Below are 27,614 nucleotides of genomic sequence, written 5' to 3'. Positions count from 1 at the left end.
TAGCCACTTAACATTTTTTCCCACAAACTCAACACCTAAGTTTTTCTAGCTCTATCTACTCAGAAGCTGATTCATCATCTTTTGTTATTGTATATTGATTCTAGAACCTATAATATTGTTTTCACCCCCAAAAATCTAATCAACAAGCATTTTTTCATAATCAGTTTTAATTTTTTTAGTTTTAATAGTTTTTAAATTTATTTTAGAGAGAGGGAAGGAGTGAAAGAAACACTGATTTGTTGTTCCACTTATTTATGCATTCACTGGTTAATTCTTGTACTAGTATGTGCCCTGACCAGGAACCTTGGTATATTGGGCTGCTCTAACTAACTGCTACCTGGCAGGGTTCATAACCAGTTGTTTAAAGAATATATACTTTTTTATTGATGTTAGAGAGAGAGGAAGGGAGAGGGAGAGAGAGAAACAGTGATGTGAGAGAGAAACATCGATTGGTTGCCTCTTACTAGTACATGCACCCCAACCAGGGATCAAACCCCTGGGCATGTGCCCTGCGAAAATTGAACCCACCGCCTTTTGGTGCATGGGGACAACGTTCAACCAACTGAGCCACACCAGCCAGGGCATAACCAATTTTTAATTGTAAAGTATTTCCATCAAGTGAATGTATTGTAATTTATACAAGTGTTTCCTAACTGTAGAACCAACTAGACCTGCTTTTATGTTGTCATCATAACACTGTAATGCACAGCTCCATAGAGAGTGCTCTATGCATGTAAAATTATTTTTTTAGGATGGACTTCCTGAGGTGGCATTAAGAAATCAGTTATTTTCATTGCCAATTTGTGTGTGTGTTTTAAAAATTATATTTTGATTTCAGAGAGGAAGGGAGAAGGTAGAGAGATAGAAACATCAGTGATGAGAGAGAATCAACTGATCGGCTACCTCCTGCATGCCCCCTACTGGGGATTGAGCCCATAACCCCGGACATGTGCCCTTGACTAAAATCGAACCTGGGACCCTTCAGTCTGCAGGCTGACGCTCTATCCACTGAGCCAAACCGGCTAAGGCTGCTTTATTCTCTGTAGCATTTAAAGAAGGATGGCTCATTGTTAAACTTAGCAGGGTTTTTGTTTGTTTTTAATATTTTTATTGATTTTAGAGAGGAAGGAAAAGGGAGAGAGAGAGATAGACATCAATGATAAGAGAGAATCATTGATTGGCTGCCTCCTGCACGCCTCCTGCTGGGGATTGAGTCCGCAACCCAGGCATCTGAGCCAAACCGGCTAGGGCAAAAGCTCTTCTTATATTAGTTTTGTGTTCAAAATGAAATACATTTTACAACCTTTCTGCCTTTGATAGTATTGGGCAGTGTGCCTCCCGAAAGAGATGCAGAATGGGCACTCAAAAATACTAGTCCTAAGCTATGTTTGTTTTAGGTGCCTATGGAGACCAGTTAAGGCCTCTTATTTTTAGAGATAATAAGAAAGAGTTATGCTAAGAAAACATGGAAGAAGAAAGTATGGAGGTTTAGGAAATTTAGGCTGTACATTAGATTGGAGCTTCCCAGAACTAGATAGGGATCAAGAACACCAACATAGGGTAAAGCCCCATTTCTAATCATGTATCTTCTAATTAGCTGTACTGTCTGCCTTTTGTCTTTCTGATTTCTTTTTTAAGACTACCTCTTTTCTTTCAAAGAGTAAGTAGCTCCAGTTTCTAAATATTTAGAAGAGAAATGCGTAATGTTATCATCTGAACCTGATCTTAGTGGACCTTAAAAAAATTAATGAGCCTGGCCACTGACCTCAGTGGTTGTCAACCTAGGAACCTAAGAGGTCGTCGCCTGTTCTATTCCCGGTCAGGGCACATGCCCGGGTTGCAGGCTGGATCCCCAGTAGGGGGTGTGCAGGAGGCAGCCGATTGATGTTTCTATTTTCCTGTCCCTCTCCCTTCCTCCCTTGCTAAAAAATCAATAAAAACATATGTAAAAAATATTAATGAACACATGAAGGGAATGACATCCATCTGTGTCAGACTCGGCACAAAAAGTGCTGTCTACCAGGGAAGGGATGTATTCCACAGCATTTCAAAAAGCCCAAGGGGCCCTGGACTGTGTTAGAGAGCATCGGCCCAAGCACCTATGGGTTTCAGGTTAGATTCCCCGTCAAGGGGCATGTACCTGGGCTGCAAGTTTGGTCGAGGTGCGTGTAGAAGGCAACCAGTCGATGTGTCTCTCTCACGTCAATGTTTCTCTCTCCCCCGCTCCCCTCCTTCCCTCCTACTCTCTCCCCCTCCCTTCTACTCTCTAAAAAAATCAATGGGAAAAATATCCGGAGGTTATTAATGACCAAAAGAATGATTGTTATTTATGGGTTGTTTGGTTTTTAAGTTTTCACGGAGATATATAAAAACAGAAGTATTCATTGTTTACTATATAAATAATCAAAATTATTACTTAAAAGTAGTGGCAATTTGGAAATTTCAGAAAAGTACCATAGGATATTTATGGAATTAATACTGAACTAAATTCATTATCATGGTTTTGCTGCTACCTGGTAAGTTGTGTGACCATGTCAAGTCACTAAACCTCCTTAGACATTTGTCTCCTCATCTATAAAACAAAGGAGGCATGTAGATGTCATCAAGTCTCCTTTCAAACCTCATATTTTTTTACTTGAATTCTAAAATTTTAAGACATGAGAATGATACCTTGGCATTTTTATCTTCCTCAGGATCCTGTACCCAGTGGATTTTCTGCAGGAGAAGTTTTGATTCCCTTAGCTGATGAATATGATCCTATGTTTCCTAATGATTATGAGAAAGTAGTGAAGCGCCAACGAGAAGAACGACAGAGACAGCGGGAGCTTGAAAGACAAAAAGAAATAGAAGAGAGAGAAAAGTAAGGCTTGTTTGGATTCGGGGCTATTTTACATTTGAAATATTTATTAGAATGTTAATGAATGAACTTCATTGCTGTTTGTAAGGCTGAAGTTAGTTTTTATGGAGTTAGTTTTTTAGTATCCCAGCATTAAAACAAAAAACATAGTCTAGAGCAGTGGTCGGCAAACTGCGGCTCGCGAGCCACATGCGGCTCTTTGGCCCCTTGAGTGTGGCTCTTCCACAAAATACCACGGCCTGGGTGAGTCTGTTTTGAAGAAGTGGCATTAGAAGAAGTTTAAGTTTAAAAAATTTGGCTCTCAAAAGAAATTTCAATTGTTGTACTGTTGATATTTGGCTCTGTTGACTAATGAGTTTGCCGACCACTGTCTAGAGCAAATTTCATGTATAGATGCAGAAAATTTAAAGTATATATTTTGGGTGAGTTGTTAGAAAAGTACCTTAGAACAGTGGTCGGCAAACTTCGGCTCGCGAGTTTGCCGACCACTGACCTAGACTCTCGGTTCCAATAATTACAGGCTGTTGTTGTTCCTTGTGATTAAGCCCCTATCGGATAGGGCAGCCTTGGGCAAACTACGGCCCCGCAGGCCGGATCTGGCTGTTCTATCCGGTTCTCTTGCTCTCCCTTCCGCTCCTTTACTTTGAATTTATATTAGTTCACACAAACACTCCATCCATGTTTTTGTTCCGGCCCTCCAGTCCAGTTTAAGAACCCATTGTGGCCCTCGAGTCAAAAAGTTTGCCCACCCCTGGGATAGGGGCGGTGGTCGGCAAACTCATTAGTCAACCGAGCGGCAAACCGCAGCTCGCGAGCCGCATGTGGCTCGGAGCCGCAGTTTGCCGACCACTGCCTTAGAACAACTTTAACCTGATGTTGAACAATAGTTTCTTTCCTTTGTTATGACTCTTCAATAGTCAACTATGCAAAATACTTAAATTGGCCCTGGTGAGTGTGGCTAAATTGGTTGAGCATCTTCCTATGTACCAAAAGGTCACTGATTCAATTCCTGGTCAGGGCATATGCCCTGGTTTTGGGTTTGGTTCCTAGGCCAGGTGTGTATGGGAGGCAACTGGTTGATATTTCTCTCTCACACTGATGTTTCTCTCCCTCTCCCTTCCTTCCTTTCTCTCTTAAAAAAAGTAAAAAAATCAATAAAAACATTAAAAAATAAGCCGATATACCAATATGAAAAAAAATCACAAACTAAAAATAAAATACTTAAATTATCTTTTTAACTATTTTTGTGCCAGAAGGAATTTTTTTAAAACATGCATCTTTTTAAAAATATATATGTATATTTTTATTGATTTCAGAGAGGAAGGGAGAGATAGAAACATCAGTGATAGAGAATCATTGATTGGCTGCCTCCTGCATGCCCCCTACTGGGGATCGGGCCACAACCCCAGCATGTCCCCTTGACCAGAATCGAACTTGGGACCTTTCATTTCGCAGGCCAACACTCTTATCGACTGAGCCAAACAGGCTAGGGCAACACATGCATCTTTTATTTATGTTTTTTTATAGTATGGGCAATAAGGCCCGCCTTGTGTGGCTCAGTGGTTGAGCATTGACCTATGAACCTGGAGGTCATGGTTTGATTCTCAGTCAGAGCACATGCCCGGGTTGCAGGCTCAATCCCCAATGTGGGGCCTGCGGGAGTCAGCCAATCAATGATTCTCTCTCATCATTGATGTTTCTATTGCTCTCTCCCTCTTCCTTCCTCTCCGAAATCATTAAAGTTTAAAAATAGATAAATAAAATATGGGCAATAAGAATGTGTTTGCATTTCTTCTTTGTAAAATATTGCATATTAATTGTTAAGTAGTTTATAAAATATGCCCTGGCTTGTGTGACTTAGTTGGAGCATCGTCCTGTACACTGAAAGGTTGTGGATTCGATTCCTGGTTGAGGCGTGTACAGGAGGCAACAGATGGATGTTTTGCTCTCTCTTTCTCTCTCTGTCATTCTCCCTCCCTCCCTCCATCCATCCTGTCCTCCCTCTAAATATCAATGAACATGTCGTTGTGTGAGGAAAAAAAGTTTATAAAATAGTAATACAGTATTACTCATTATTTATTGAATCATTTCAATGAAGGCATGTTCTCGAGCAGCGATTTTCAACCCTTTTCATCTCATGGCACACATAAACAAATTACTAAAATTTTGTGGCACACCAAAAAAAAATAATTTGACAAAATATGATCTGGCAAAAAACAATAGGTATAATTTTGATTCACTCACACCAGACTATTGTATTGTCTTTTTTATTTTTTTTGACAGTCTAAGGGAAAAGAGGTTAGTGCCCTTGACTAAATAGTCAGGTATTGCATGTTTTAAAAATTCTTGTGGTATACCAGTGTGCTCCTCACACACTGGTTGAAAATTGTTCTAGAGAATTAGAATTGTTAAACTATTACGTATGTTGATATGCTTTAAAATTGAAAGAGGCAAATACCAGGTATACTTTTGTCTGCTACTTATATACCCATTAAATGTGTTCAGTTCATCTTCTGGTTTTTCTCACTTGTCATACTTGAGCTACTTTAGTCTTCAATCAGTTGTTTCGCACACACCCCTCCTTCCATTAATAGTTTAGTGTGAAAGAGAGGATTTGGGTATTTTCTAGCCAAGATAAAGTCAAGGTGATGTCCTTGAGTTCACATCTCTAAATTGGCTCATCTGTAATGAATATGGGTTCTTTTATTATCACAGGAGGCGTAAAGACAGACATGAAGCCAGTGGGTTTTCAAGGCGACCAGATCCAGATTCTGATGAAGATGAAGATTATGAGCGAGAAAGGAGAAAAAGAAGTAAGGCATGAACATAAATATTATATTTCCAATAGGTGCAATTCCACTATTTGCTTTTCATATTCAATTTGATATAGTTCAGTTGACATTGATTTAGGTGATTTTCTCTCTGGAATTCCAGCAATCCACATTTGCATACAGTCTTAATTTATATTGCGTTTTTACGTATATTCTCTTTTGAGCTTCCCACCCACTTTCTAATAGTTATTAAGTAGATACTTTGAGCATACCTTGAAATATAGACACATACTTTTCTTTACCTGTAGCATAGTCACACTGACCTATTCTCTGTGTCCAGCTTCATTGCTGTTAAGCATTGAATGGAGAGTCAAAGCATTCGTTTCCAGAACGTTTGTCACTGACATGCATGAATCTGAGGATATCACTTAGCTTCTCTGGACGTAGGTTTCTTTCAATGTCATCTGAAGAGCAGGAAGATAGAGAATTTGAACTAGTTAATAAGGCCCCTTGTAGTTCTAAAATTTTACAAGCTGAATTGTAATTGAGTTAAGACTAAATCCTTAGTGATTACTGGACAGTTAAGCAGTGTTTGTTCTTGGGAGAATGGAATGCTTCTTATTTTAGCTTCATCATGTTTTGATTGCTGGTATTTCCTTGATTTAATTGACCAATTTGGTTGATAGATTGAGGGTTGAGAAATTTAAATCTTCTACTTGTCTACTAGATCCCAGTCTCTGTTCTAAGCCCTCTCATAGATTATCTCCTTGATGCTACATGACAACTTGGAGTGGGCTCTATGATTTATCCCCCTTTTAAGGATGGGAAATCTGAGGCACATAGGGAAGAAGCACTTTATATAATACTAGAGGCCCAATGCACGAATTTGTGCATGGGTGGGGTCTGGCTGCCAGTGCCTATCGGGGTGGCCCGAGGGAGGGGCCGCAGGCATTTGGCTGGCTGGCCCCGCCCCCTGGTCGAACTCCCTGTAGAGGGGACAATTTGTATATTAGGCTTTTATTATATAGAATTATATAGAATAGGTCTACTGTTCATCTTGTCTGAAATCTTCATCTACCTGAAAACCTCATTATAATGTAGTCATCTTTAACATAAGACCTAAGAATTCTGTTGTCATGAAGCTGGAATATATTTCCACATACGTGATCTCTATTTTAGGATCAGCAGTTTGGCAAGCCTGGTCTGCCCAAGTGTATAGCTAAGTTTTAGGGTTTAAATTTTAAAATACTAATTGGGTTGGAAAGGAATGAATCTATAATAATTTAGAATTCTTAATCTTTCAATGCATATATGAATTAAATGTATTTATAGAATACCTACTACACAACACAAAAGAAAAACAAGCTAATGGATACAGACAACAGATTGGTGGGGGGTGAGAGAAATGGGTGAAGGGTTCAGAAAGTACAAGCTTCCAGTTATAAATAAGTCATGGGGGTGTAATGCATAGCATGGTGACTATAGTTAACTATATTGTATTGCATATTTGAAAGTTGTAAGAGAGTGGACCTTAAAAGTCCTCATCACAAGAAAAAAAATTGTAATTATGTATGATGACAAATGTTAGACTTATTGTGGTAATCATTCTGTAATATATATAAATATTGAATCATTATCTCGTATACCTGAAACTATTATTATTTGTCAATTATGCCTCAAAAAAGAAAAATAATACTTAGTACATGCTGAATATTATCAGGCATTACATTGTTTTTATAATGGGAGTAAAGTTAACATTTGAGTGTGCTCTGTGTCAGGTATTATGTTAAGCATTTCATATCTGCTATCTCAATTAAGAAATGTTTGGTTTTGATTAACGTTTTTAGAATCCAGCATATAGGTTGAATACTTATTGGTCTCATCTTTTCAGCTTATAGATTGGCTGCCCTTTTTGTAAGGAAGTATGCCTTTTCTGTGAAGGCTGTTTAATTTCTTGAACATTAGCAGAAGCTAATATTGAGTAGTAGGGAATTGATGGAATTATGTCCATTATGTGTACTACTGGTAACAGGTGATGTTTATATTTTAACCTGATTAGTGTCAAATGTTTAGTAATCCTGAATTTTTCATACTGAACTCATTAGAGCTAATCTCAGAATCAATCAGTAATCACTTGGCAAGATTAAAAAAAAAGTATTTCAAAAGAAATACAAGATTTTATTCCTATTTCTCCTTAAGTATTTTGTCTAGTCCAGGCCTGTTAACCATGATGCATGTACGCTGGCTTAGGAGGAATTTCTTCTGTGAAACGTTTCACGCTGTTGCAGCACTGGTTTTGTAATCAATTTTTTTGTTTGTTTGCTTACACCTTATTTTTTGGACTATTGCATTGGTGATTAAGTTATAATACACTAGAGGCCCGTTGCACGATATTCGTGCAAGAATAGGCTTTCCTTCCCCTGGCTTCGTTCCCGGCCACCCAGTAGCCACCAAGTCCCCGCTCCCGGCTGGAGCACCGCTCCTGTAGCTCCCTCCACTCCTCCCTCCCCCCCATAGCAGGCGTCCCACCCCGCCAGGCCACTCTGCGCCCGCATCTGCAAATTAACCCACCATCTTTGTTGGGTTAATTTGCATACTCACTCGTGATTGGCTGTGGGCATAGCGGAGGTACGGTCAATTTACATGTTTGTCTATTATTAGGTAAGATATGTTAAGGCTTATACCTAATGAAAAATTCCTTATATTCTCCATTCTTGTCAGCTAGCAAATGGAGTTATTTTGGTTTGTTTGTGTCCACCGTTCTCTGTCCAGGAAACATGAGCAGGAATGGTGACAACACAAAACAGATTCTATACAGAAGTACCTACATTTCCAAATAGGTGTTTAGTTCCAGGAGTGTGTTGTGTTGTGGGAAAAAGCTTGGAATCACTGGGAGCTATTGCTGCCCACTAATTCTCCTCTGATCATTTTCTCCTATGAAAGAGAAATGACACAGTTATACCTAATTCAAAGATTATTAAGTCTAAATGAGATAATGTATATGAAAAAATTTGGTGACCAACCGTGGGCAGCATGGCTCAGTAGTGTCAGCCTGAGAACCAAAGGGTCGCAGGTTCGATTCCTGGTCAAGGGCACATATCCCTGGCTCCAGTTGGAGCGTGTGCAGGAAGTAACCACCTTATGTGTGTGTGTGTGTCTCTCCCTCTTCCCCTTGTCTCCTTCCACTCTCTCTAAAAAAATCAATGGGAAAAATATCCTCAGATGAGGATTAACAGAGAATCTTGTGACTTGTTGGTTTTGTGTTTGTTTGTTTTTTAAGCCTCATCCAAGGATATTCTTCCATTGATTTTTAGACAGAGTGGAAGAGAGAAGGAAAGGCAGAGAGAAATATCGATGTGAGAGAAACACATCAATTGGTCGCCTCCTGCATGTGCCCCAACCAGGGCCCGGGCTGAGGAGGAGCCTGCAACCAAGATATGTGCTCGGACCCTTGACCAGAATCAAACTTGGGACACTTTGGTCCATAGGCCAATGCTATATCCACTGAGCCAAACAAGCTAGGACTTACTGTTGTTGTTTTTAAAATACATTTTTATTGGTTTCAGAGAGGAAGGGAGAGGGAGAGAGAGATAGAAATAGAAACATCATTGATGAGAGAGAATCATTGTTGGGCTGCACCCTGCACACCCCCCATTGGGGATCGAGCCTGCAGCTTGGGCATGTGCCCTGACCAGGAATCAAACCCCGACTCCCTGGTTCATAGGTTGAAGCTCAATCACTGAGCCACACTGGCCAGGCTATGTTACTATTTTTTAAGTAACCTCTAATTCTCTGGGTTATGTTCTTTTATCTTAAAATTCATTTATTAACTACACTAGTGTCACGGTGCACGAAATTTGTGCACGGGGGCAGGGGCGTCCCTCAGCCCGGCCTGCACCCTCTCCAATCTCAGACATCCCTCTCGCAATCCGGGACCGCTGGCCCCTAACTGCTCACCTGCCTGCCTGCCTGATCACCCCTAACTACTCTGCCTGCCATCCTGCTCACCCCCAACTGCCCCCCCGCCGGCCTTCTTGCCCCCAACTGTACCCCCTTGCCAGCCTAATCACCCCCAGCTGCCACCCCCTGCCAGCCTGCTCACCCCCAACTGCCCCCCTGCTGGCCTGCTTGCCCCCATTTGCCCCCCCCTGCCAGCCTGATTGCCCCCAAATGTCTCCCACTGCTGGCCTGATCACCCCCAACTGCCCTCCCCTCTTGGCCTGATTGCCCCTAACCGCCTCTGCCTTGACCCTACCACCATGGCTTTGTCTGGAAGGTCTCCCGGTCTAATTAGCATATTACCCTTTTATTAGTACAGATTCTAGGGCTCTTGAATGCCTACTATGAAAAAAATAATTGTGTTTGTCTGGCTTTTTTGTTTTCTACATTTTTAATCCTAGATTCAGATATTAAGTTCTTTAGATATTAGCTGGAGGGATAAAGTAGCAGTTCTATCTTCCTCCCTTCTTCCTTTCCTCCCTCCGTTCTCCCCTCTCCTCCCCCACCCCCTTTCCTTCTCTCTCCTCTCCGCTCCCTCCTTCCTTCCTCCCTTCCTTCCTTGTGGGATACGACAAATTATGGGGAAATATGGGACTTGGTTGGAAAGTCTATAAGGAAGCATCTCTGAAAGGTCAGGGGCCTCTAGGGGGACCTTGCCAAAGGTGGCAGACCCTGCCTTGACTTTTCCAAACAAGTCTGAGCCCCCAGGTGTTTTACTGGAATCTTTATGTTTAGTCTTTAGCCATCCTTGCTTAAAGGACACTGCAGATGCGTTTTCTCAAGGATACTGAGAAAGGATACCCTACTGATATCTCAAGGATATCCTGCTAATAGTATCTAGAAAGGATACCCTGCTGATATCTCAAGGATGCTTACCCTGCTGATAGTATGTAGACGTTAATTTTAGTTCAAGCTGTTGCTACAATAAAAGCCTAAGGAGGCAGGTAAACAGGGCTGTTTGGTTTCTCAAGCCAAGCAGTCCCTTAGCCCTCTCTTTCACAGAAACGTGTGTGACAGTAATCATTTATCCGTCGCTCAGGGTCTGCCAGTCAGCCCCGGTAACAAATGGTATATATCATAGTCCTTGAGAGTCTGGCATCTGAAATGTTCCTTTAATCAGTGGAATTTTATATTTTTGCAGGTATGGGCGGAGCTGCCATCGCACCACCAACTTCTCTTGTAGAGAAAGACAAAGAGTGTATGTATCTATGTCTCCCCTTCTTTTATTTTGATACAAATCTTTAACCCAGCCATGGCCAGTCTTAGCTTCTATCAGCCAGGTTTCCTGAATATAAAGGGAAATTGCCCCAAAGCCTGTCCTCTGGCCTGAACCCTGAGGCCCAGTGTGGGTCCTTGAGACTGCTGTTCCCTTTCATTCCTTGTACTTTAGAAGTTTTAATGCCAGGCTCTGAGACTTGGATTTTTATACAGTGGTGTGCTTTTTTGTTGTTGTTTTAATATATTTTTTACTTGTTGATAGTATTACAGATATCTCCCATCCCCCCTCACCTTTATCCCCTCCTCCCAGCCCCTACCCCTCCTACTCCCACCCCAGGTTTTTACTACCCTATTGCCTGTGTCCATGAGCTATGTATATAAGTATATAAGTTCTTTGGTTTATCTCTTTTCGTCCTACTGTTGTTGTTGTTTAAATATATTTTATTGATTGTTTTACAGAGAGGAAGGGAGAGGGAGAGAGAGTTAGAAACATCGATGAGAGAGAAACATCAATCAGCTGCCTCCTGCACACCCCCTCCCGGGGATGTGCCTGCAACCAAGGTACATGCCCTTGACCGGAATCGAGTCTGGGACCCTTGAATCTGCAGGCCAACACTTTATCCACTGAGCCAAACCGGTTAGGGCTACTGTTGTTGTTTTTAAATTCATTTTGTCTTCTCCAACATTTCGTATTTGGAGTTAGGCTAAAACAATAATAGCTCCTTCCTCAGTTACAATTTGTGTCCTCTGTGTTTTAGAGGCTGTTAAGTTCATGACCTTCCACTAGGTGGCAGTACCTTCCTGATTAGATTTTCTGCCATTAGTTTTGATTTCATCTCACAGTTTGTGTGCCTTCACTTACATTGCCAGAACGCCCCACCCACTGTTTCTTCTCCCAATGATCTGTTCTAGGAATTGAACTTTGCTATATCATCTGGGTCATTTTCCTATCCTCTGGGTTGGACCATACCTAAACTATCCCAAGAAAATATAAACATCCCTAATGCTTTTTAATACCTGTTGCACTATTTATGTTATCTTTTTAAAGAAGATAATTTAAAAAGTTTGTTAAATATCTTTTGTGTAAAAACACCTAGCAAACCATAAACCCAATTGAAACCAGACCTTTTTTTTTTTTTTTAAGCTTCCTTGTTGAAAATCATTGCTGTAGCTAGGTTTGAAAATCACTGCTCTGGTACATGGTCCATAACCTCAATGACCTTTATTTTATGCTAGGCTAATGAAATAGATTAGAGTCCAAAGACAGGTATACAGGATGCTATGGGAATCAAAAGAGATTTCATTTGGGTCTATCTGGAACATACAAAACTCTTAAGCATTCAGATAAAAATTGTCATTTAGAGCACTGTTAAAGGATAACATTTCAGTAAGTTATAAAAAGGACATTTGAGATAATAGCTGGAACAAAGCTAAAATTAGAAAAATAGTACTGTACCTCTAATTTTAAAAAGTCATGTAGAGGCTGTAAAATGGATTTTGTTTTTTCTCTTTATAGTAAACTAAAAATGTCAGTTAAATTAGTTCAAAATAACTGATTTATACAAGTGCAGTTTGGAATTTTTTTGTAGTATTTTGGTAAACCTATTTTATTTTTATCCAATAGTACCCCGAGAATTTCCTTATGAAGAGGATTCAAGACCTCGCTCACAGTCTTCTAAAGCTGCCATTCCTCCCCCTGTGTATGAGGAACAGGACAGACCCAGATCTCCAACGGGCCCTGGCAATTCCTTCCTCGCCAACATGGGGTAATGGTTCCAAGTGCTGTCGTCTTGGCAGGTGTAAAAAGGACGAGACTCATTGTGAAGGGTTGGCAGCCCTTTCAGTAGATGCAGTTTATTTGAAAGTGAGGGCATACTCTAGTTGTAGGAAGATGCTTGGTGTGTTCAGTCACACGGTGTCATTCTTGAGAATATGAGTCACATGGAGGGTATTGCAGCACAATGCTATCATATTCTGTACAAAACAAAGCCTTCTGATGTAAGTTTCAGATGATTTCATTGCTGAACATTATATTCTCTAGGTAGGAACAGTTTCTCATAATTATTTACATTTATTTTCAAAACATTTGCAAGTAAAATGTGGCTTATGAATTACACCTGACTTATACTATTTCCAAAGGGTGAATGACATCTTTATTTTTTTATAAAATGGGCCATTTGCTTTAAGGTCATGGTTCTGTACCTTTGCTCTAAAAACTTAAGTCATTCAAACTATAATTAGAGTGTTTGCGTGCATGTAAAAATCAAATTTAAGGTTGACTTTCAGGTGTGGCTTGTGGAATTTAAAATCCCCACTGGATTTGCTGTGCATTTTGGTTAAAACAATGCTGTATGTTTACTTTGTTTCTTTCGTGCAATGAGAGACTATCAAGTGAAACTGCGTTACACTAAGGCCTTTGTTCTATGTTTTTAGAAGGACACTGCCTATGATAGAAATGCTGTGACAATAGTAATCACACTGATTTGCCCTCACCTATGTGCATATACTTTGATTCTTAGAGCCCTTGAGAGGTGACTAGTCAAGAGTTGGAGTAGATGGCTGGGGTTCCCACATTGCGAGAGGATTTTGAGTTTCTGACCTTGGTATCCATTTCCCAGACTTGTGTTCTCTATGGTAACTACTAGCCATGGGTGGCTATTAATTTAAAATGAATACAATTTAAAATGTAGTTCCTCAATCACTGGTCTCATCTCAAGTGCTCAATAACGACACAAGGCTAACAGTTACCCTATTTGTCAGTCCCCATCATTGTAAAATAGGTACATTGGGCTGCCCTAGAATGTATGCTGGAAGGTGGATAGACATGAAACTGTTGTTGTTTTTTCTGCTGATGATAAAAATTGCAGTAAGTAAATATCTTACTGAATCCCCTTTTAAACAGGAATTCATTCTTTAACTTATGCCTAAGAAAGATGCAGTGTAGTGCAATTCAGCAGTTTCAGTCTTTTCCTTTTAGCCCTAGAACAGTTTCAAATGAAATTTTAAAGGAAATCACATAAACATGAAGTAATGTAGGTGTAATTCTAGTTGAAGCAGGGTTTTGTGATTCAAGCCTTGAGTAGCAATGGTCACTGGGGACACTCTTGAGACCTGTGAGGCATCTCCAAGTGCAGTTTGAAAGTTACGGTATTAGAGAAAGAGCAGTGGACTGAGAACTACGAGTTGTGGGTCCCAATTACAATTTTACCATTAATACCTATAGAAATAATTTCTAATTATTATGTCTTGTTTTTTTTTTCTAATCAGCTTTAAGCTAGCCTAGTTGACTAATCTGGGCTTCAGTTTATTTTCCCATCGATTAAGTAGATGATCTCTAGGATCTCTTCATAAAATCTGTTATTGTAAACTCTATTTAGAAAAATGCAGTAATTTTCATCATGAAACTAAACTTTTTTTAAAAATATATTTTATTGATTTTTTACATAGAGGAAGGGAGAGGGATAGAGAGTTAGAAACATCGATGAGAGAGAAACATTGACCAGCTGCCTCCTGCACACTCCCTACTGGGTATGTGCCCGCAACCAAGGTACATGCCCCTGACTGGAATTGAACCTGGGACCCTTGAGTCCACAGGCCGACGCTCTATCCACTGAGCCAAACCGGTTAGGGCGAAACTATACTTTTTTGACAGGCACATTTTAAAATTTTTATTTTTATGGCTTTAAGTAATTTTTATTTTTCTATTGCAGTTGACATACAATATTATATTAGTTTCAGGTGTACACCCCAGTGATTAGACATTATGTATTACTAAGTGATAACCCAAAAAAATCTAGTACCCGACACCATACATCGTTATTACAATATTATTGACTATTCCTTATGCTGTACTCTACATCTCCATGACTATTCTGTAACTACCAATTTGTGCTTCTTAATCTCTTTACCCTTTTCACCAATCCCCCCAAATCTCTTCCCATCTGGCAAAAAGTTTTCTCTCTATATATATATATGTATGTCTGTTCTGCTTATTTCTTTTGTTCTTTAGATTCCACATATACCGGTAAGGGAAATCATCATATGGTATTTGTCTTCCTCTGTCTGATTTATTTCACTCAGCACAATGCCCTGTATGTCCATCCATGTTGTTGTAGATTGCAAGATTTTATCATTTAAACTAATCATTGATAGATATTTACTTACTGTCATTTTATTATTCATATTTTTTATTTTTTTTCTTCCTCTTCTGAAAGAAGACCCTTTAATGTTTCTTGTAATACTGGTTTGGTGGTAATGAACTCATTTAGCTTTTTCTTGTCTGGGCAGCTCTTTATCTGTCCTTCAATTCTAAGTGATAGCTTTGCTGGGTAGAGTAATCTTGGTTGTAGATCCTTGCTTTTCATCACTTTGAATAGTTCTTACCAATCCTTTCTGACCTGCAGAGTTTCTGTTGAGATATCAGCCGACAGTCTTGTAGGAGCTCCTTTGTAGATGAATGCTTTTCTCTTGCTGCTTTTAGAGATTCTCTCTTTGTCTTTAATCTTTGGCATTTTAATTATAATGTTCCTTGGTGTGGGCCTTTTTGGGTTCACCTTGTCTGGGATTCTCTGTGCTTCCTCGACAGGCACATTTTAAAAGTAAACTGTGGTATTAAGACATACATCAATGAATGAAATCTGAAGAACAATATAAATATAAACAAACAAAACAAACAGACTCATAGATATGGGGAACAAACTGATGGTTGCCAGAGAGAAGGTAGTGAAGGGACTGGGTGGAAAAGGTAAAGGGATTGAGAAGTACAAATTGGTAGTTACAAAATAGTTATGGGGATATAAAATACAGCATGGGAAATATAGTCAATAATATTGTAATAATTATGTGTGGTGCCAGGTGGGTACTGAAAATTTCTGGGGAACCAATTTGTAAAGTACATGATTGTCTAACCAATGTGTGCTGTATGCCTGAAACTGATACAAAATAATATTAAATGCAAACTGTGATTGAAAAAAATATTTCTATAGCAGTGCAGGTACTAGAACACATAGGAACGCTAATGTTTTGTAACAGAGGTACTGGGGAAATTTCATTAGAGAAACTAATATTTCCCTTACCTTAAAGGTAATCTCAGGATGTCCAGTATTTTTTATATATCTTTCATTCTGAAGATCCCCACAACTTCGTCTAATGGCCTGTTGTTAATTATGTGTGACCTCATCAAAGCCCTTGTAGAATTTCTATTCTCCTTTCCAGAAGGAAAGTGTTATGATATAAAATTCAATTTATGCTATAGCTGATGACCTTAAGTGTAAAGGACCTTCCTCTTTTCTTCCTCCCAGTGGCACTGTAGCACATAAAATCATGCAGAAGTATGGCTTTCGGGAAGGCCAAGGTCTTGGTAAGCACGAGCAAGGGCTGAGCACGGCGTTGTCAGTGGAGAAGACAAGCAAGCGAGGAGGCAAGATCATTGTGGGCGAAGTCACAGAGAAAGGTGGGTCCTCCCCAGAAGCAGTGAGAGATGCAGTCTAGAGGCAGAGGACTGGCCTTCTTGAATAGAATAATAGAATTCCTGATTATGATGCATTCCAATCCTGTGTTGTGGTTCATCATCTTTATTTGTTCAGAATAGATGTAGAGATAGGAAGGCCCATAGGAGAAAAGATAATGACTTCAGCAGAAAATGAACAGTACTCAAGAAAATAAGTTCGTGGCTACTTCTACTAGGCAAAGAATCTTGTTAAATTGATAAGATCATAGTTATCTTTTTTTGTTTTTTAATATATTTTTATTGATTTCAGAGTTGAAGGGAGAGGGAGAGAGATAGAAAAATCATTGATGAGAGAGAATCATTAATTGGCTGCCTCCTGCATGCCCCCCTATGGGGATCGAGCCCACAACCCGTGCATGTACCCTTGACTGGAATCGAACTCAGGATCCTTCAGTCCCCAGGCCGACGCTCCATCTACTGAGCCAAACTGCCTAGGGCAGTGGTCGGCAAACTCTTTAGTCAACAGAGCCAAATATCAACAATACAACGATTGAAATTTCTTTTGAGAGCCAAATTTTTTAAACTTAAACTTCTTTTAACGCCACTTCTTCAAAATAGACTCACCCAGGCCATGGTATTTTGTGGAAGAGCCACACTCAAGGGGCCAAAGAGCCGCATGTGGCTCGCGAGCCGTGGTTTGCCGACCACTGGCCTAGGGCCATGGTTATATGTTTATAGCATGAAAGACAGAGCCATATACAGGACATTAGTGATTATATCTGCTGTATTCCAATTTGTAAGGGTTCTTATTTGTAGATTATGCCTACTTGGTGTTTTATTTTTGTTTTCTCAGTACACAGCTTTAGTAAGTAGCCAGTCAGCCTAGAGCCACCCTGATTTGTGGGAATATCTGCAATTAGTCAGCCAGTGGCTGGCTAATTAACTGCTTATTATATTGGACTAGTGACCTTTGACCACTTCCCAAGCCAAGACTCTCACCTATAAGGGCTGAGATTGATGTGCTCTGTCAACCCCTTAGGAAGTGAACTAAGCAAAAATTGTAGGTAATCAGGGAAGCTAAAAATTTCCAGAAATTATAGTAAAAACCTATACCAAAGCAAGGCATATGCATCCATTACAGATAGGGCTATATTTTTTCTCAGCCATAGATGATTATAGATGACTCCAGGACATAAGAGGGTTGCTATTAAAAATAAATTATTAATTGTAACTTGAACTCAATGCTATAACATATCTATATCTCATTATTTGTTTTCCTACAGATGCAGCCAAGAAGTCAGATTCAAATCCATTAACTGAAATACTTAAATGTCCTACTAAAGTGGTCCTCCTAAGGGTAAGAAGCAGAAGGAAGCAAACTGTTTGCCCACCTTGATTTATGTGTCACTCCACCCTAACCTATCGCTGTATGCTTTTCACTGATACCATAATAGATAAAGAAAACTGAAAAGAATACTTTTGCAAATGATACTTTTGGATAGACTCCACATAAGACTAGTAGAATTTTTTACTAATGTTTCTTTGCTAAAGATAATATTTAAGACGATAGTGATTACTTTAAAATATTTGAAATTATTAGATGTTTATCTTAGTTTATGTATTTTGATGGTTGCATAATTGCTCTTGTAAGTCTATGGAGCTTAGTGTATATTTTTGTCTCTTTAAGAAATAATTTTGGGGGACTACAGGGATGAAAATTTTTATTGTGTTATTTGAGATGGAGAGAATTTACTACCATAAAGTTATTTATACATCTTATTTATATATTAATAAATTATACTTGATACTTGAATTTTTTTATTTTTGTTTATAGAACATGGTTGGTGCAGGAGAGGTAGATGAAGACTTGGAAGTTGAAACCAAGGAAGAGTGTGAAAAATATGGCAAAGTTGGAAAATGTGTGATATTTGAAGTAAGAGAGTTTTCTTTAGATGTTTATAAACTGTTGTGATTGACAGGTTACAAAACATTTTCTACAAATAGAGATGTGTGCTGTGCTTAAATAACATATTGTCTTACTACAGGAGGTAACAGGTGTTGATTATACTTCTCTTAATTATAAAAATTTTAAACATAAAGACAAGAAGGACTTCAAATTTTATTTGGAGAAGAAATAAACATTTCATTTTATGATTGAGGTTTAGTTTGGTGATTAAAGACTTTGATTATAGTATGCTCAATAGTTTAGTTACTTGGACATGCCTTTGATTTCATTCATTTGACAAGTATATATTTAGTGCCTCTCATATATCCAATACTGTATTGAGAGCATTGGGGATGTTCTGTGCTCTCAGTGATATGTTAGTTGAAACAACAAAACAAACACATATAAAAATAGACAATATTTTTGTTGCTAGATTCAGTAGTTATTGACTATAAGTACTGGAGTTGAGAAAAGGATTTAAATAAAAAACAACAACAAAAGGTTTTGTGACAATATCAGATGCCAGCTGAGCTTTGAAATGAATGGGTAGGATTTGGATAGGTGGAAAAGATATTCAGATTAGGGTCACAGCTTCTGGGAGACTGAAGAGGGCTACAAAATGGAATGGTTGGGCATGTTGGGGATTAGCAGGAGACATGTTTACATAGGTGGAATGGAACCATATGCAAGGTGTAGAGAGTATGACAAAGGAATTTAACCTATAATGAGAGGCAGTTAGAATACAAATCTTTTTTTCTTAAATTTCTGCTCTCACTTTTGCTTTCTTTCCATATCATATTTCCATTTGTTGACCATATAATTATTTGTTTACATGTCAGCTGGCATAGGACCTTTACAAGATTAGACTGCTCTACTTAGCTGTGTATTCCCAGCACCTAACACTGTGCCTGTCATAAACAGATCTTCAACAAATTTTTGATGTCAATTTGTAGTTATTGGTATTTGACTACTTCTTACTCATATATGCTGATAATTGACACACTTATTCTGACAGAAATCATTAATGGAAGAAAACTCATATTTAGTGATATCTCAAATATCTATTTACTTTCATTTTTTTCCAGATTCCTGGTGCCCCTGATGATGAAGCAGTACGAATATTTTTAGAATTTGAGAGGGTTGAATCAGCAATTAAAGGTAAGTTGTATAATTAAATATAAAGATAAAAAAGTTGAAATTGTGATCTTGTTAGAATTAAAACATGTTCTTGTAATGTCTTAAAAGAATCTGTATTAACTGACTGTCTTTTTGTTTGCTTTTTAGCTGTCGTTGATCTGAATGGGAGGTATTTTGGTGGACGGGTGGTAAAAGCATGTTTCTACAATTTGGATAAATTCAGGGTGTTGGATTTGGCAGAACAAGTTTGATTTTAAGAACTAGAGCGTGCACGGGCTACAAGCTGCAAGCTGAGCAGAGAAGAAAAAGGCGACAGCCAGTCTGCATGGCTGGGTACAGAGACTCTTGGAAGGACTGCTAAGATAAATGTTGATTAATCCCTTTTTTATTTTGTGGTTTTTTTAATATAGTATAAAAATCCTTAAAAAAACAACAATCTGTGTGCCTCTCTGGTTGTTTCTCTTTCTTATTACCACTTCTGGGTAATTAACTTTTTTTGGCTAGGATTTCATGATAATTCTCAAGTGCTCCAGTGATACAGCATTTCTTGCACTAAAAATATCTAGAAAGTTCTCGGATATGGGGTTGTATTAAGTTATCCCTTGCATTTCTTTCATTTTTTTTCTTTTTTTGATTCTTTTTAATAAAACTTGCAAGTTACTGTAGTTTCATAAATTCTATAATAAACTATCATCTTGGCAGTCTGCCAAAGGTGAAAATGTTTGCTTTCTCTAACAGAGAAATTCTTAATGATTCCGGTCGTAGAAAAAAAGTCTTTAAGACCCGAACTATGGTTAAAGAATTGTGAACCTACCATGACCTGTTTGGATGAATCATTTCGATTAAACTAAGTCAGACTGTAGGGTTTGTGATGGACTTAGGATATAGAAATCATGAACCTAGCAATTCTAGCATAGTCTTCAGGGTAGATCAGAAATGGCAAGTTAATTCAAAACCTCACGGGTACATTGTAAATGTGTGCCCATAATGTTTTGGAAATGGTGGTTCCTTGGAGTCACATTTGCAGTAGTGTTAGTTCTTATATATATTTTAAAATTTATAAAGTTCAGCCACATCAGCTACTTAAACTGTACTGCAATTAATATAATTCCAGAGTTATGAAAATTGTACCATTGAAGTACAGTGGTATGTGTGGCTTAAAAATTAACAGGACCATGAAAAGAGACAAAAATATTTGGTACTGGGGTTCATTGCTAGAGCAGGAAGTATTTCCAGAATATACTTGTGCCTGTATTCTGGTCCTTGCTTGCCCGAATATTGCTGAAGGTCATGCACCTGTGTTGTCTCTCTAGGTTATTGTGACATGAAAGCGTGTTGTGACCCTTTGGGGAAAGAAAGCACTCACCATTTCTTTACATTCCATGGACTTGATTTGAAGACCTAAGGAATATTCTGACCCTTTTTAAAAAAGGATTTTCTCATGTTTTTACTTTAACAAATAAAAGAATAATGTTTTCTCTTTTGTGGTATTATTTTACTGAGTAAAATTTAATCGACACTTGGTTTTTGTGATAAAAATGAACGTATTTTATAAGATAAGTTGGGTTAAAGATTAAAACACAAAAGGATTACATAATTGAATACTGAAGAATCAACAGCAGCCCTGAAACTTGAATGGGTCTGCCTATGGACATAGCTACTGAATAATGCCTTTTTTGGCTTACAAGTACCTAACTGTGCTTATGCTGCGTGATTAATATGATGGCTTAATTTAATTTGTATAAACTCTAATGTTCTTAAAGTATAAGTTCCAAACTACCTTTTATATCGGCATTATTATTATTATTTTGTTGCATAATAACATTATTGTTCATTTGCATTTAGGTGGCTTTCCCCAACATTTTCATGAACAACAACCAGAGAAGTAAAATGCAAGTAACTAAGTTTTAGTAGCATGGACACAACTTGGTGAATATCTTTCTCCCCAGTCTTTAATTATTTTTAATTTATCCACGACTACATTAATTATTTAGTGCATTATTTGCAATGAGTTTCTGATATTGGAATAATTTTTAAGTCTGCAAAACAGTGCTTGAGAGATTTTAAATTAACTAGTGGCCTATTGTACGAAATTGGTGCATGGGGTGGGGGGGTGTCATTCAGTCTGGCCTGCACCCTCTCCAATCTGGGACTCCTTGGGGCAGTCGGACATCCCTCTCGCAATCTGGGACCACTGGCTCCTAACTGCTTGCCTGCCTGACCGCCCCTAACCACTCTGCCTGCCAGCCTCATCGCCCCCAACTGTCCCCCCTGCCAGCCTGATCACCCCTAACCACTCTGCCTGCCAGCCTGATTGCCCCCAACTGTCCCCCCTGCCAGCCTGATCACCCCTAACCACTCTGCCTGCCAGCCTGATCGCCCCCAACCACCGGCCTGCTCACTCCCAACTTCCCCCCTGCCGGTCTGCTTGCCCCCAACTGCCACCCCCCCGCCAGCCTGCATGCCCCCAACTGCCCCCCCCACCAGTCTGCATGCCCCCAACTACCCCCCCTCGACAGCGTGCTTGCCCCCAACTTCCCCCCCTGCCAGTCTGCTTGCCCCTAACTGCCCCCCGCTGCCAGCCTGCATGCCCCCAACTGCCCCCCACCCCCGCTGGCCTGCATGCCAACTGCCCCCCTGCTGACCTGATTGCCCCAACTACCTCCCTCCCCCCGCTGGCCTGATCACCCCCAACTGCCCTCCCCTCATGGCCTGATCGCCCTAACCGCCTCTGCTTCAACCCCGCAACCATGGCTTTGTCTGGAAGGTCTCCCGGTCTTATTAGCATATTACCCTTTTATTAGTATAGATTTTCAATATTAGCTAACTAAAATTCAAATTTAACTTGAATATAAAAATTCCAATATAAATTAAAAATTAAAGGTTCAGTGTAATAGACATTTGTCCCTCTTGGCCCACCTGTGATCTTCTGGAAACCTTTCCTGTGTTTGGGGAGTTTACTGCATTCACTTCCTTCCTTAAGATAGAGACTAGAAACTTGCTTTGCCAGTCTGTCTCAAAACTAAGGCAAGCACTGTGTCCTGGGCTCTTTATATCAGATGAGAGGTGCGGTGCATGAAATTTGTGCACTTGGTGAGGGGGTCCCTCAGCCCAGCCTGCACCCTCTCACAGTCCAGGAGCCCTCATGGGATGTCCGAGTGATGGTGGGGAGCAGGTCTAAGCTGGCAATGAGTTTAATAACATCAAACTCAGCTTCTGACTGAGCGGCGCTCCCCTTGTGGGAGCACACTGACTACCAGGGGGCAGCTCCTGCATTGAGCGTCTGCCCCCTGGTGGTCAGTGCATGTCATAGCGACCAGTCATTCCACTGTTCAGTCAATTTGCATATTAACCTTTTATTATATAGGATGTGCCACCCCAAGGCTTCAACTTGGAGCAGAGCTTGTACAGGAGCCATTCTCATACTGTCTAGGGTTGGCACAGTGTAGTTTAGTTTTTGGACAGGGGTAGCAGAGACCTTGTCATCTCATAGTGGCATGTATTGTAGTAGGGCCACATGTGTTGCAGGGAAGTCTTTGGAGCAGTTTCTAGATGTGATTTATTAGTTTTCTTGCTTTATATAAAACCTCCAAATGTGACTGGGGTCTGTCTAGAGCAGCCGTGGGCAAACTACGGCCCGCGGGCCGGATCCGGCCCGTTCAGCTGTTCTATCTGGCCCGTGGAGCCGAAAGAGCGGAGGGTTCTCTTACTCTCCCCTCCGCTCCTTTACTTTGAATTTATATTAGTTCACACAAACACTCCATCCATGCTTTTGTTCCGGCCCTCCGGTTCAGTTTAAGAACCCATTGTGGCCCTCGAGTCAAAAAGTTTGCCCACCCCTAGTCTAGAGATTCTGTTTGCTATTTTGTTTATTTGTTTTTTGGGGGGAGTGAGGGTAGATTTATTTTCAATTTAAACAAGCAGAGTGAGTTCTCTTTATTTGCAACTAAGAACAACTGACTAATAAACAAGTTGATACTGGAATTGCAAATGACAAATCCTAAAAAATGAAGATATAGGACAGGAGAACCCATTATCCTAGGTTAGTTGGTGAAACTAGTTATTAGTTAGCAAAACATCTTGCCAAACTGTTAACTGGACTTCAGGGTACAGACCAGACTGCTGTTAAGGGAAATAATGGGGGAGCTGCAGAATGTTGGCATATATCTGACCACGCAGCTGTGTTGATGCCAGATTGCATAGGTTCAGATCCTGGTTCGGCTTATTTTGCTGTGTGACCAGGTGCCTCACCTGAAAATAGAAATGCTAATCATTCCTACTTCTTAGGATTATAAGGAGGATTAAACAACTCATACATGGAAAACAGTATCACAAAAGTGTTGAAACTGAGCCATTGCAAGCTGCACAGTCCTGCAGGAAAACAATTAAGTCAGACTAAAGGAAGGTGGTTTGAAAGCAGTGGGAAGAAAACAAGAGCCTTGCTAAGAGAAACTCTGTTTGCAACCTGTGTAGTCTGAGTGGACTGAGAATTGCAAGGCTTAGAGTCTGCTGACTTGAGAAAACCTACCATAATTGAAACAACCAAGGGGCCCAGCAGCAGCTGTAGCAGGAGTTGAGATTAGAGATTGTGGTCTTGTAAACATGGGATTGAAGATGTTACTTTCCCACTTCAAATGATGGCTTTGAATTGACAACAGCCAGTAAGGTAGGGAGAAGGGACTGGACAGAGCCCCAGATACCACGTGCTTCAAGACAAAATGCTCAGCTTAAAGACCATGAGTAAGATCTTTGTGTTGACTTGAGCATGGAATGTGTAGGTATCCTAATTCTTTTCTGCTTTGTATGCTAGGTCATTGGTTACGGGTAGATAACCTGGCTTTTTAGCTGTAAGTCAGCACCATGTAGGGCCACATGTACCTATCAAGAAAACTGCATTTCACCCAGATACTTGGGACTGGAAGAGACTTGAAGTCATCTTCCATAGGTTGGGGGTGAGTGCCCTTAAAGTTTATGTATGGGGAGAACAATGAATATTTTGGGGGAAACCAGAGAGGTCAATTGTGGTAGACAGCACATATCCCCAAACTCCTCCTCATCATCATCTTACGCCTATCTTTTAAAGGCTGGAAAAGTTCTTATGTGGAGCTAGGGATGGCCATGTGCCATTTCTAGCCAATGAATTGTAAGTGGTAATGTAGGTTACATTTAGGTAGTTTTTCAAATACTTTTTACTTTCCTGGTTAAGCCATGGCAGCCATTTAGCGAACTTCAGGTGATTAACCATGCCAAGGATGGTGGGAGGAAAGGCCTGGTCACATTAGTGAGGTGCTGCAAAGCCCTAGGTGTAACTTCTGGGTGGAGAAACTGAGCCATTGTCTGGTGGTTTCTTAGGCTTGAAGGCAAATTTACCTCTTGCTGATATAGTCTATCTGTTTCCCAAAATGTGTGCTATCAGAAGCAGGGGTTGCGGGGGCGGGGTGGGGTTGCAGATAATTAAAAATCACCTATTAGTATAACACTTTGCAGTCTATATTTTCTCATAGTTTGCTTTTCCTATAAGTAGTCTCTACCTAAGCTAAAATAGTGTTCAGTTTCTTGGCTCATTTGAATTCAACAAGCATTTTTTGTCAATTGCTTTATGTATAGGTATTGCTTTTAGGAATAAAAAAGTGAATAAGGTAGTAATCCTTGCTTTCAGAGATTATAGTTTATTTTAGAGAGACAGACACACAAAGGCAACACAGTACAAGGTAAAACATGCCAAAACAAGATGCGGCTTGACTGAGCTTTTTAGGGTTAATGGACAGTTTTTATCTTTAGTCCCAGCATCTGGAAAGACTAATATGCTGTGTCCAGTCATCTGGTCATCTATTCAGCCAATTAAAGTGTAATATGCTAATGATACAGTAAGGCTGCTCAACTGCTCGCTATGACCTGCACTGACCACCAGGGGGCAGACGCTCCAACTGGTAGGTTAGCTTGCTGCTGGGATCCGGCCAATCAGGACTGAGCGAGATGAGCCAGCCACGCCCTGGAGCCCTCCCCGGCTGGCCAACCTGTGTCCCTCCCTGGCCCCGATCGTGCACTGGTGGGATCCCTTGGCCTGGCCTGCCCCCTCTAGCAATCTGGGACCCCTCGGGGGATGTCAGAGAGCCAGTTTTGGCCCTATCCTGCAGGCCAGGCTGAGGGACCCTACTGGTGCACAAATTCGTGTACCAGGCCTCTAGCATGTATATAGTACTGAGAGTTCAGAGATGACTGAGCAGATTTGTTAGGAGTGGTAAAGTCTAAGGTGACAATCAAGAAGAGGTGATTTTGCTAGGTCTTGGAAGAGTAGGGATTGCCAGCTGGAAGGCAAGAGGAGGGCTTTCCAGATGGAACTGCAGGGGAAAAACAGGATTAATGGCACCATCCTTATCTGTCATTGCTGCCTTGTGGTCTTTGAGTACTGGGCTAGTTCTGATTTGATCTCTATTACTCTTCTATCATATTTTTTAAAAATAAACTTTTTATTTTAGATACAAAGGATTATTGTAACAATAGCACAATTCTCTTACACTGAGTTTCCTGTATTATTAATATCTTACATCAGTATGATACATCTGTCATAATGAACCAATATTGGCACATTATATATTTTATAGAATATGTATATTACTAGATTAACTAGAGGCCCGGTGCACGAAACCCATGCACTGGGGGGTGGAGGGGGTGTCCCTCAACCCAGCTTGCACCCTCTCCAATCTGGGCCTCCTCAGGAGATGTCTGACTGCCGGTTTAGGCCTGATCCCTGTGGAATCAGGCCTAAACCGGCAGTCAGACATCTCTCCCATAAACTGGGACTGCTGGCTCCCAACCACTCGCCTGCCTGCCTGATTGCCCTTAACCGCTTCTGCCTGCTAGCCTGAACACCGCCTAACCACTCCCCTGCCAGCCTGATAGACACCTAACTGCTCCTCTGCCAGCCCGATCACCCCCAACTGCCCTCCCCTGCTGGTTCAGTCACCCCCAACTGCCCTCCCCTGCTGGCCCGGTCGCCCCCAACTGCCCTCCTCTGCTGGCCTGGTTGCCTTTAACTGCCCTCCCCTGCTAGCCTGGTTGCCCCTAACTGCCCTCCCCCACTGGCCTGACTGCCCACAACTGCCCTCCCCTGCTAGCCATCTTGTGATCACATGGGGACGGCCATCTTGTGCGAGGGTGTGATGGTCAGTTTGCATATTGCTTCTTTATTATATAGGATTAGACACTTTTCAGATTTCCTTAGTGTCTACCTATAGTTCTTTTTGTTTTAGGATTCCATTTAGGCTAGTACATTCCATTTATTTAGACTTATTTTGTTAGGCTCCTCTTGGCTATGACAGTTTCTTAGACTTCCCCTGTTTTTGATAACTTTGAGAGGTTTGGTACTAGTCAAGTATTTTGTAAAATGTCCCTCAATTGGGATTTTCCTGATGTTTTTCTCATGGTCATACTGGGGTAATGTTTTTTTTGTTTTTTTTGAGAGGAGACTACAGAGGAGAAATGCCATTTTCATCACACAATATCAAGGGTAACACTAAACATCACTACAGATGTTTACGTTGATCAACTGACTGAAGTAGTATTTGTCGGGTTCTCTACTGTTAGTTACTCTTTCTTTATATGCACTGCTCTGGAAGAAAGTCATTATGTACACGTAGTATGCTTACACTTGAGGAATGGGTGTTACGTTCCACCTCCTTAAGGTGGAGTAGCTATATATATTTTTGGAATTTTGATGAAAGATTTGTCTATTCTCTCTCCCCCCCCCCCCATTTATTTTATTTATTCAATTATTTATATCAGTATGAACTTTGGGATATTTATCTTTTACTCCAATATTACTTTATTTTGTGGCTCCAGTTGTTTCAGCTTTGGCTATTGGAAACTTTTTCAGTTGGCAACTGGATCCCTTTGGCCTTTGACATTCCCCTTATGGGGTAGTGTTTGATAGTTGTTTGTTCTTAGTACTTCCTTACTCTCTGGTACTACAAGATGCCTCAGGCTCATCTTGTCTATTTCCTGCCCCAGTCCTAGAATCAGCCTTTCTTCAAGGCTGGAGAATGGTATTAGGCACCAAGATCTGAGCATTAAGTGTGCTCATCGCTATTGAGGTGTTCTTGCTTCTAGACCCTCTTAGCTAATAGAGCAAGGAAATATGTGTAGAATAATCCATGCATATGTGACCATCTGTATATTAAGGTAAACATGAGTTAACACTGATGTTTCCAACTCTGATTCCTTGCTACATGTATCATC

The 27,614-nt window shown here is 40.3% G+C and overlaps 1 protein-coding gene across 2 annotated transcripts in view; it reads left to right on the top strand.

Annotated features, from left to right (window-relative positions):
• Window positions 1–20,859, top strand: part of RBM17 (RNA binding motif protein 17) — a 37,148-nt gene extending 16,289 nt beyond the window's left edge. For both annotated transcript variants that reach the window (XM_080679137.1, XM_080679138.1), the window contains exons 4-12: window positions 2,694–2,860; window positions 5,573–5,670; window positions 10,769–10,825; window positions 12,470–12,611; window positions 16,146–16,297; window positions 17,578–17,651; window positions 18,129–18,227; window positions 19,325–19,397; window positions 19,524–20,859. In XM_080679137.1, coding sequence (XP_080535263.1) covers window positions 2,694–2,860; window positions 5,573–5,670; window positions 10,769–10,825; window positions 12,470–12,611; window positions 16,146–16,297; window positions 17,578–17,651; window positions 18,129–18,227; window positions 19,325–19,397; window positions 19,524–19,627 — 966 coding nt within the window. In that variant the 3' untranslated portion in view covers window positions 19,628–20,859. The remainder of the gene's footprint in view (window positions 1–2,693; window positions 2,861–5,572; window positions 5,671–10,768; window positions 10,826–12,469; window positions 12,612–16,145; window positions 16,298–17,577; window positions 17,652–18,128; window positions 18,228–19,324; window positions 19,398–19,523) is intronic.
• The last annotated feature ends 6,755 nt before the right edge of the window (window positions 20,860–27,614 follow it).

This window comes from Plecotus auritus, assembly GCF_963455305.1.
Source record: "Plecotus auritus genome assembly, chromosome: 1".
NCBI lineage: Eukaryota > Metazoa > Chordata > Mammalia > Chiroptera > Vespertilionidae > Plecotus > Plecotus auritus.
Note: the sequence above shows the minus strand (reverse complement) of the source record. Positions and strands in the feature narration are given on the sequence as shown.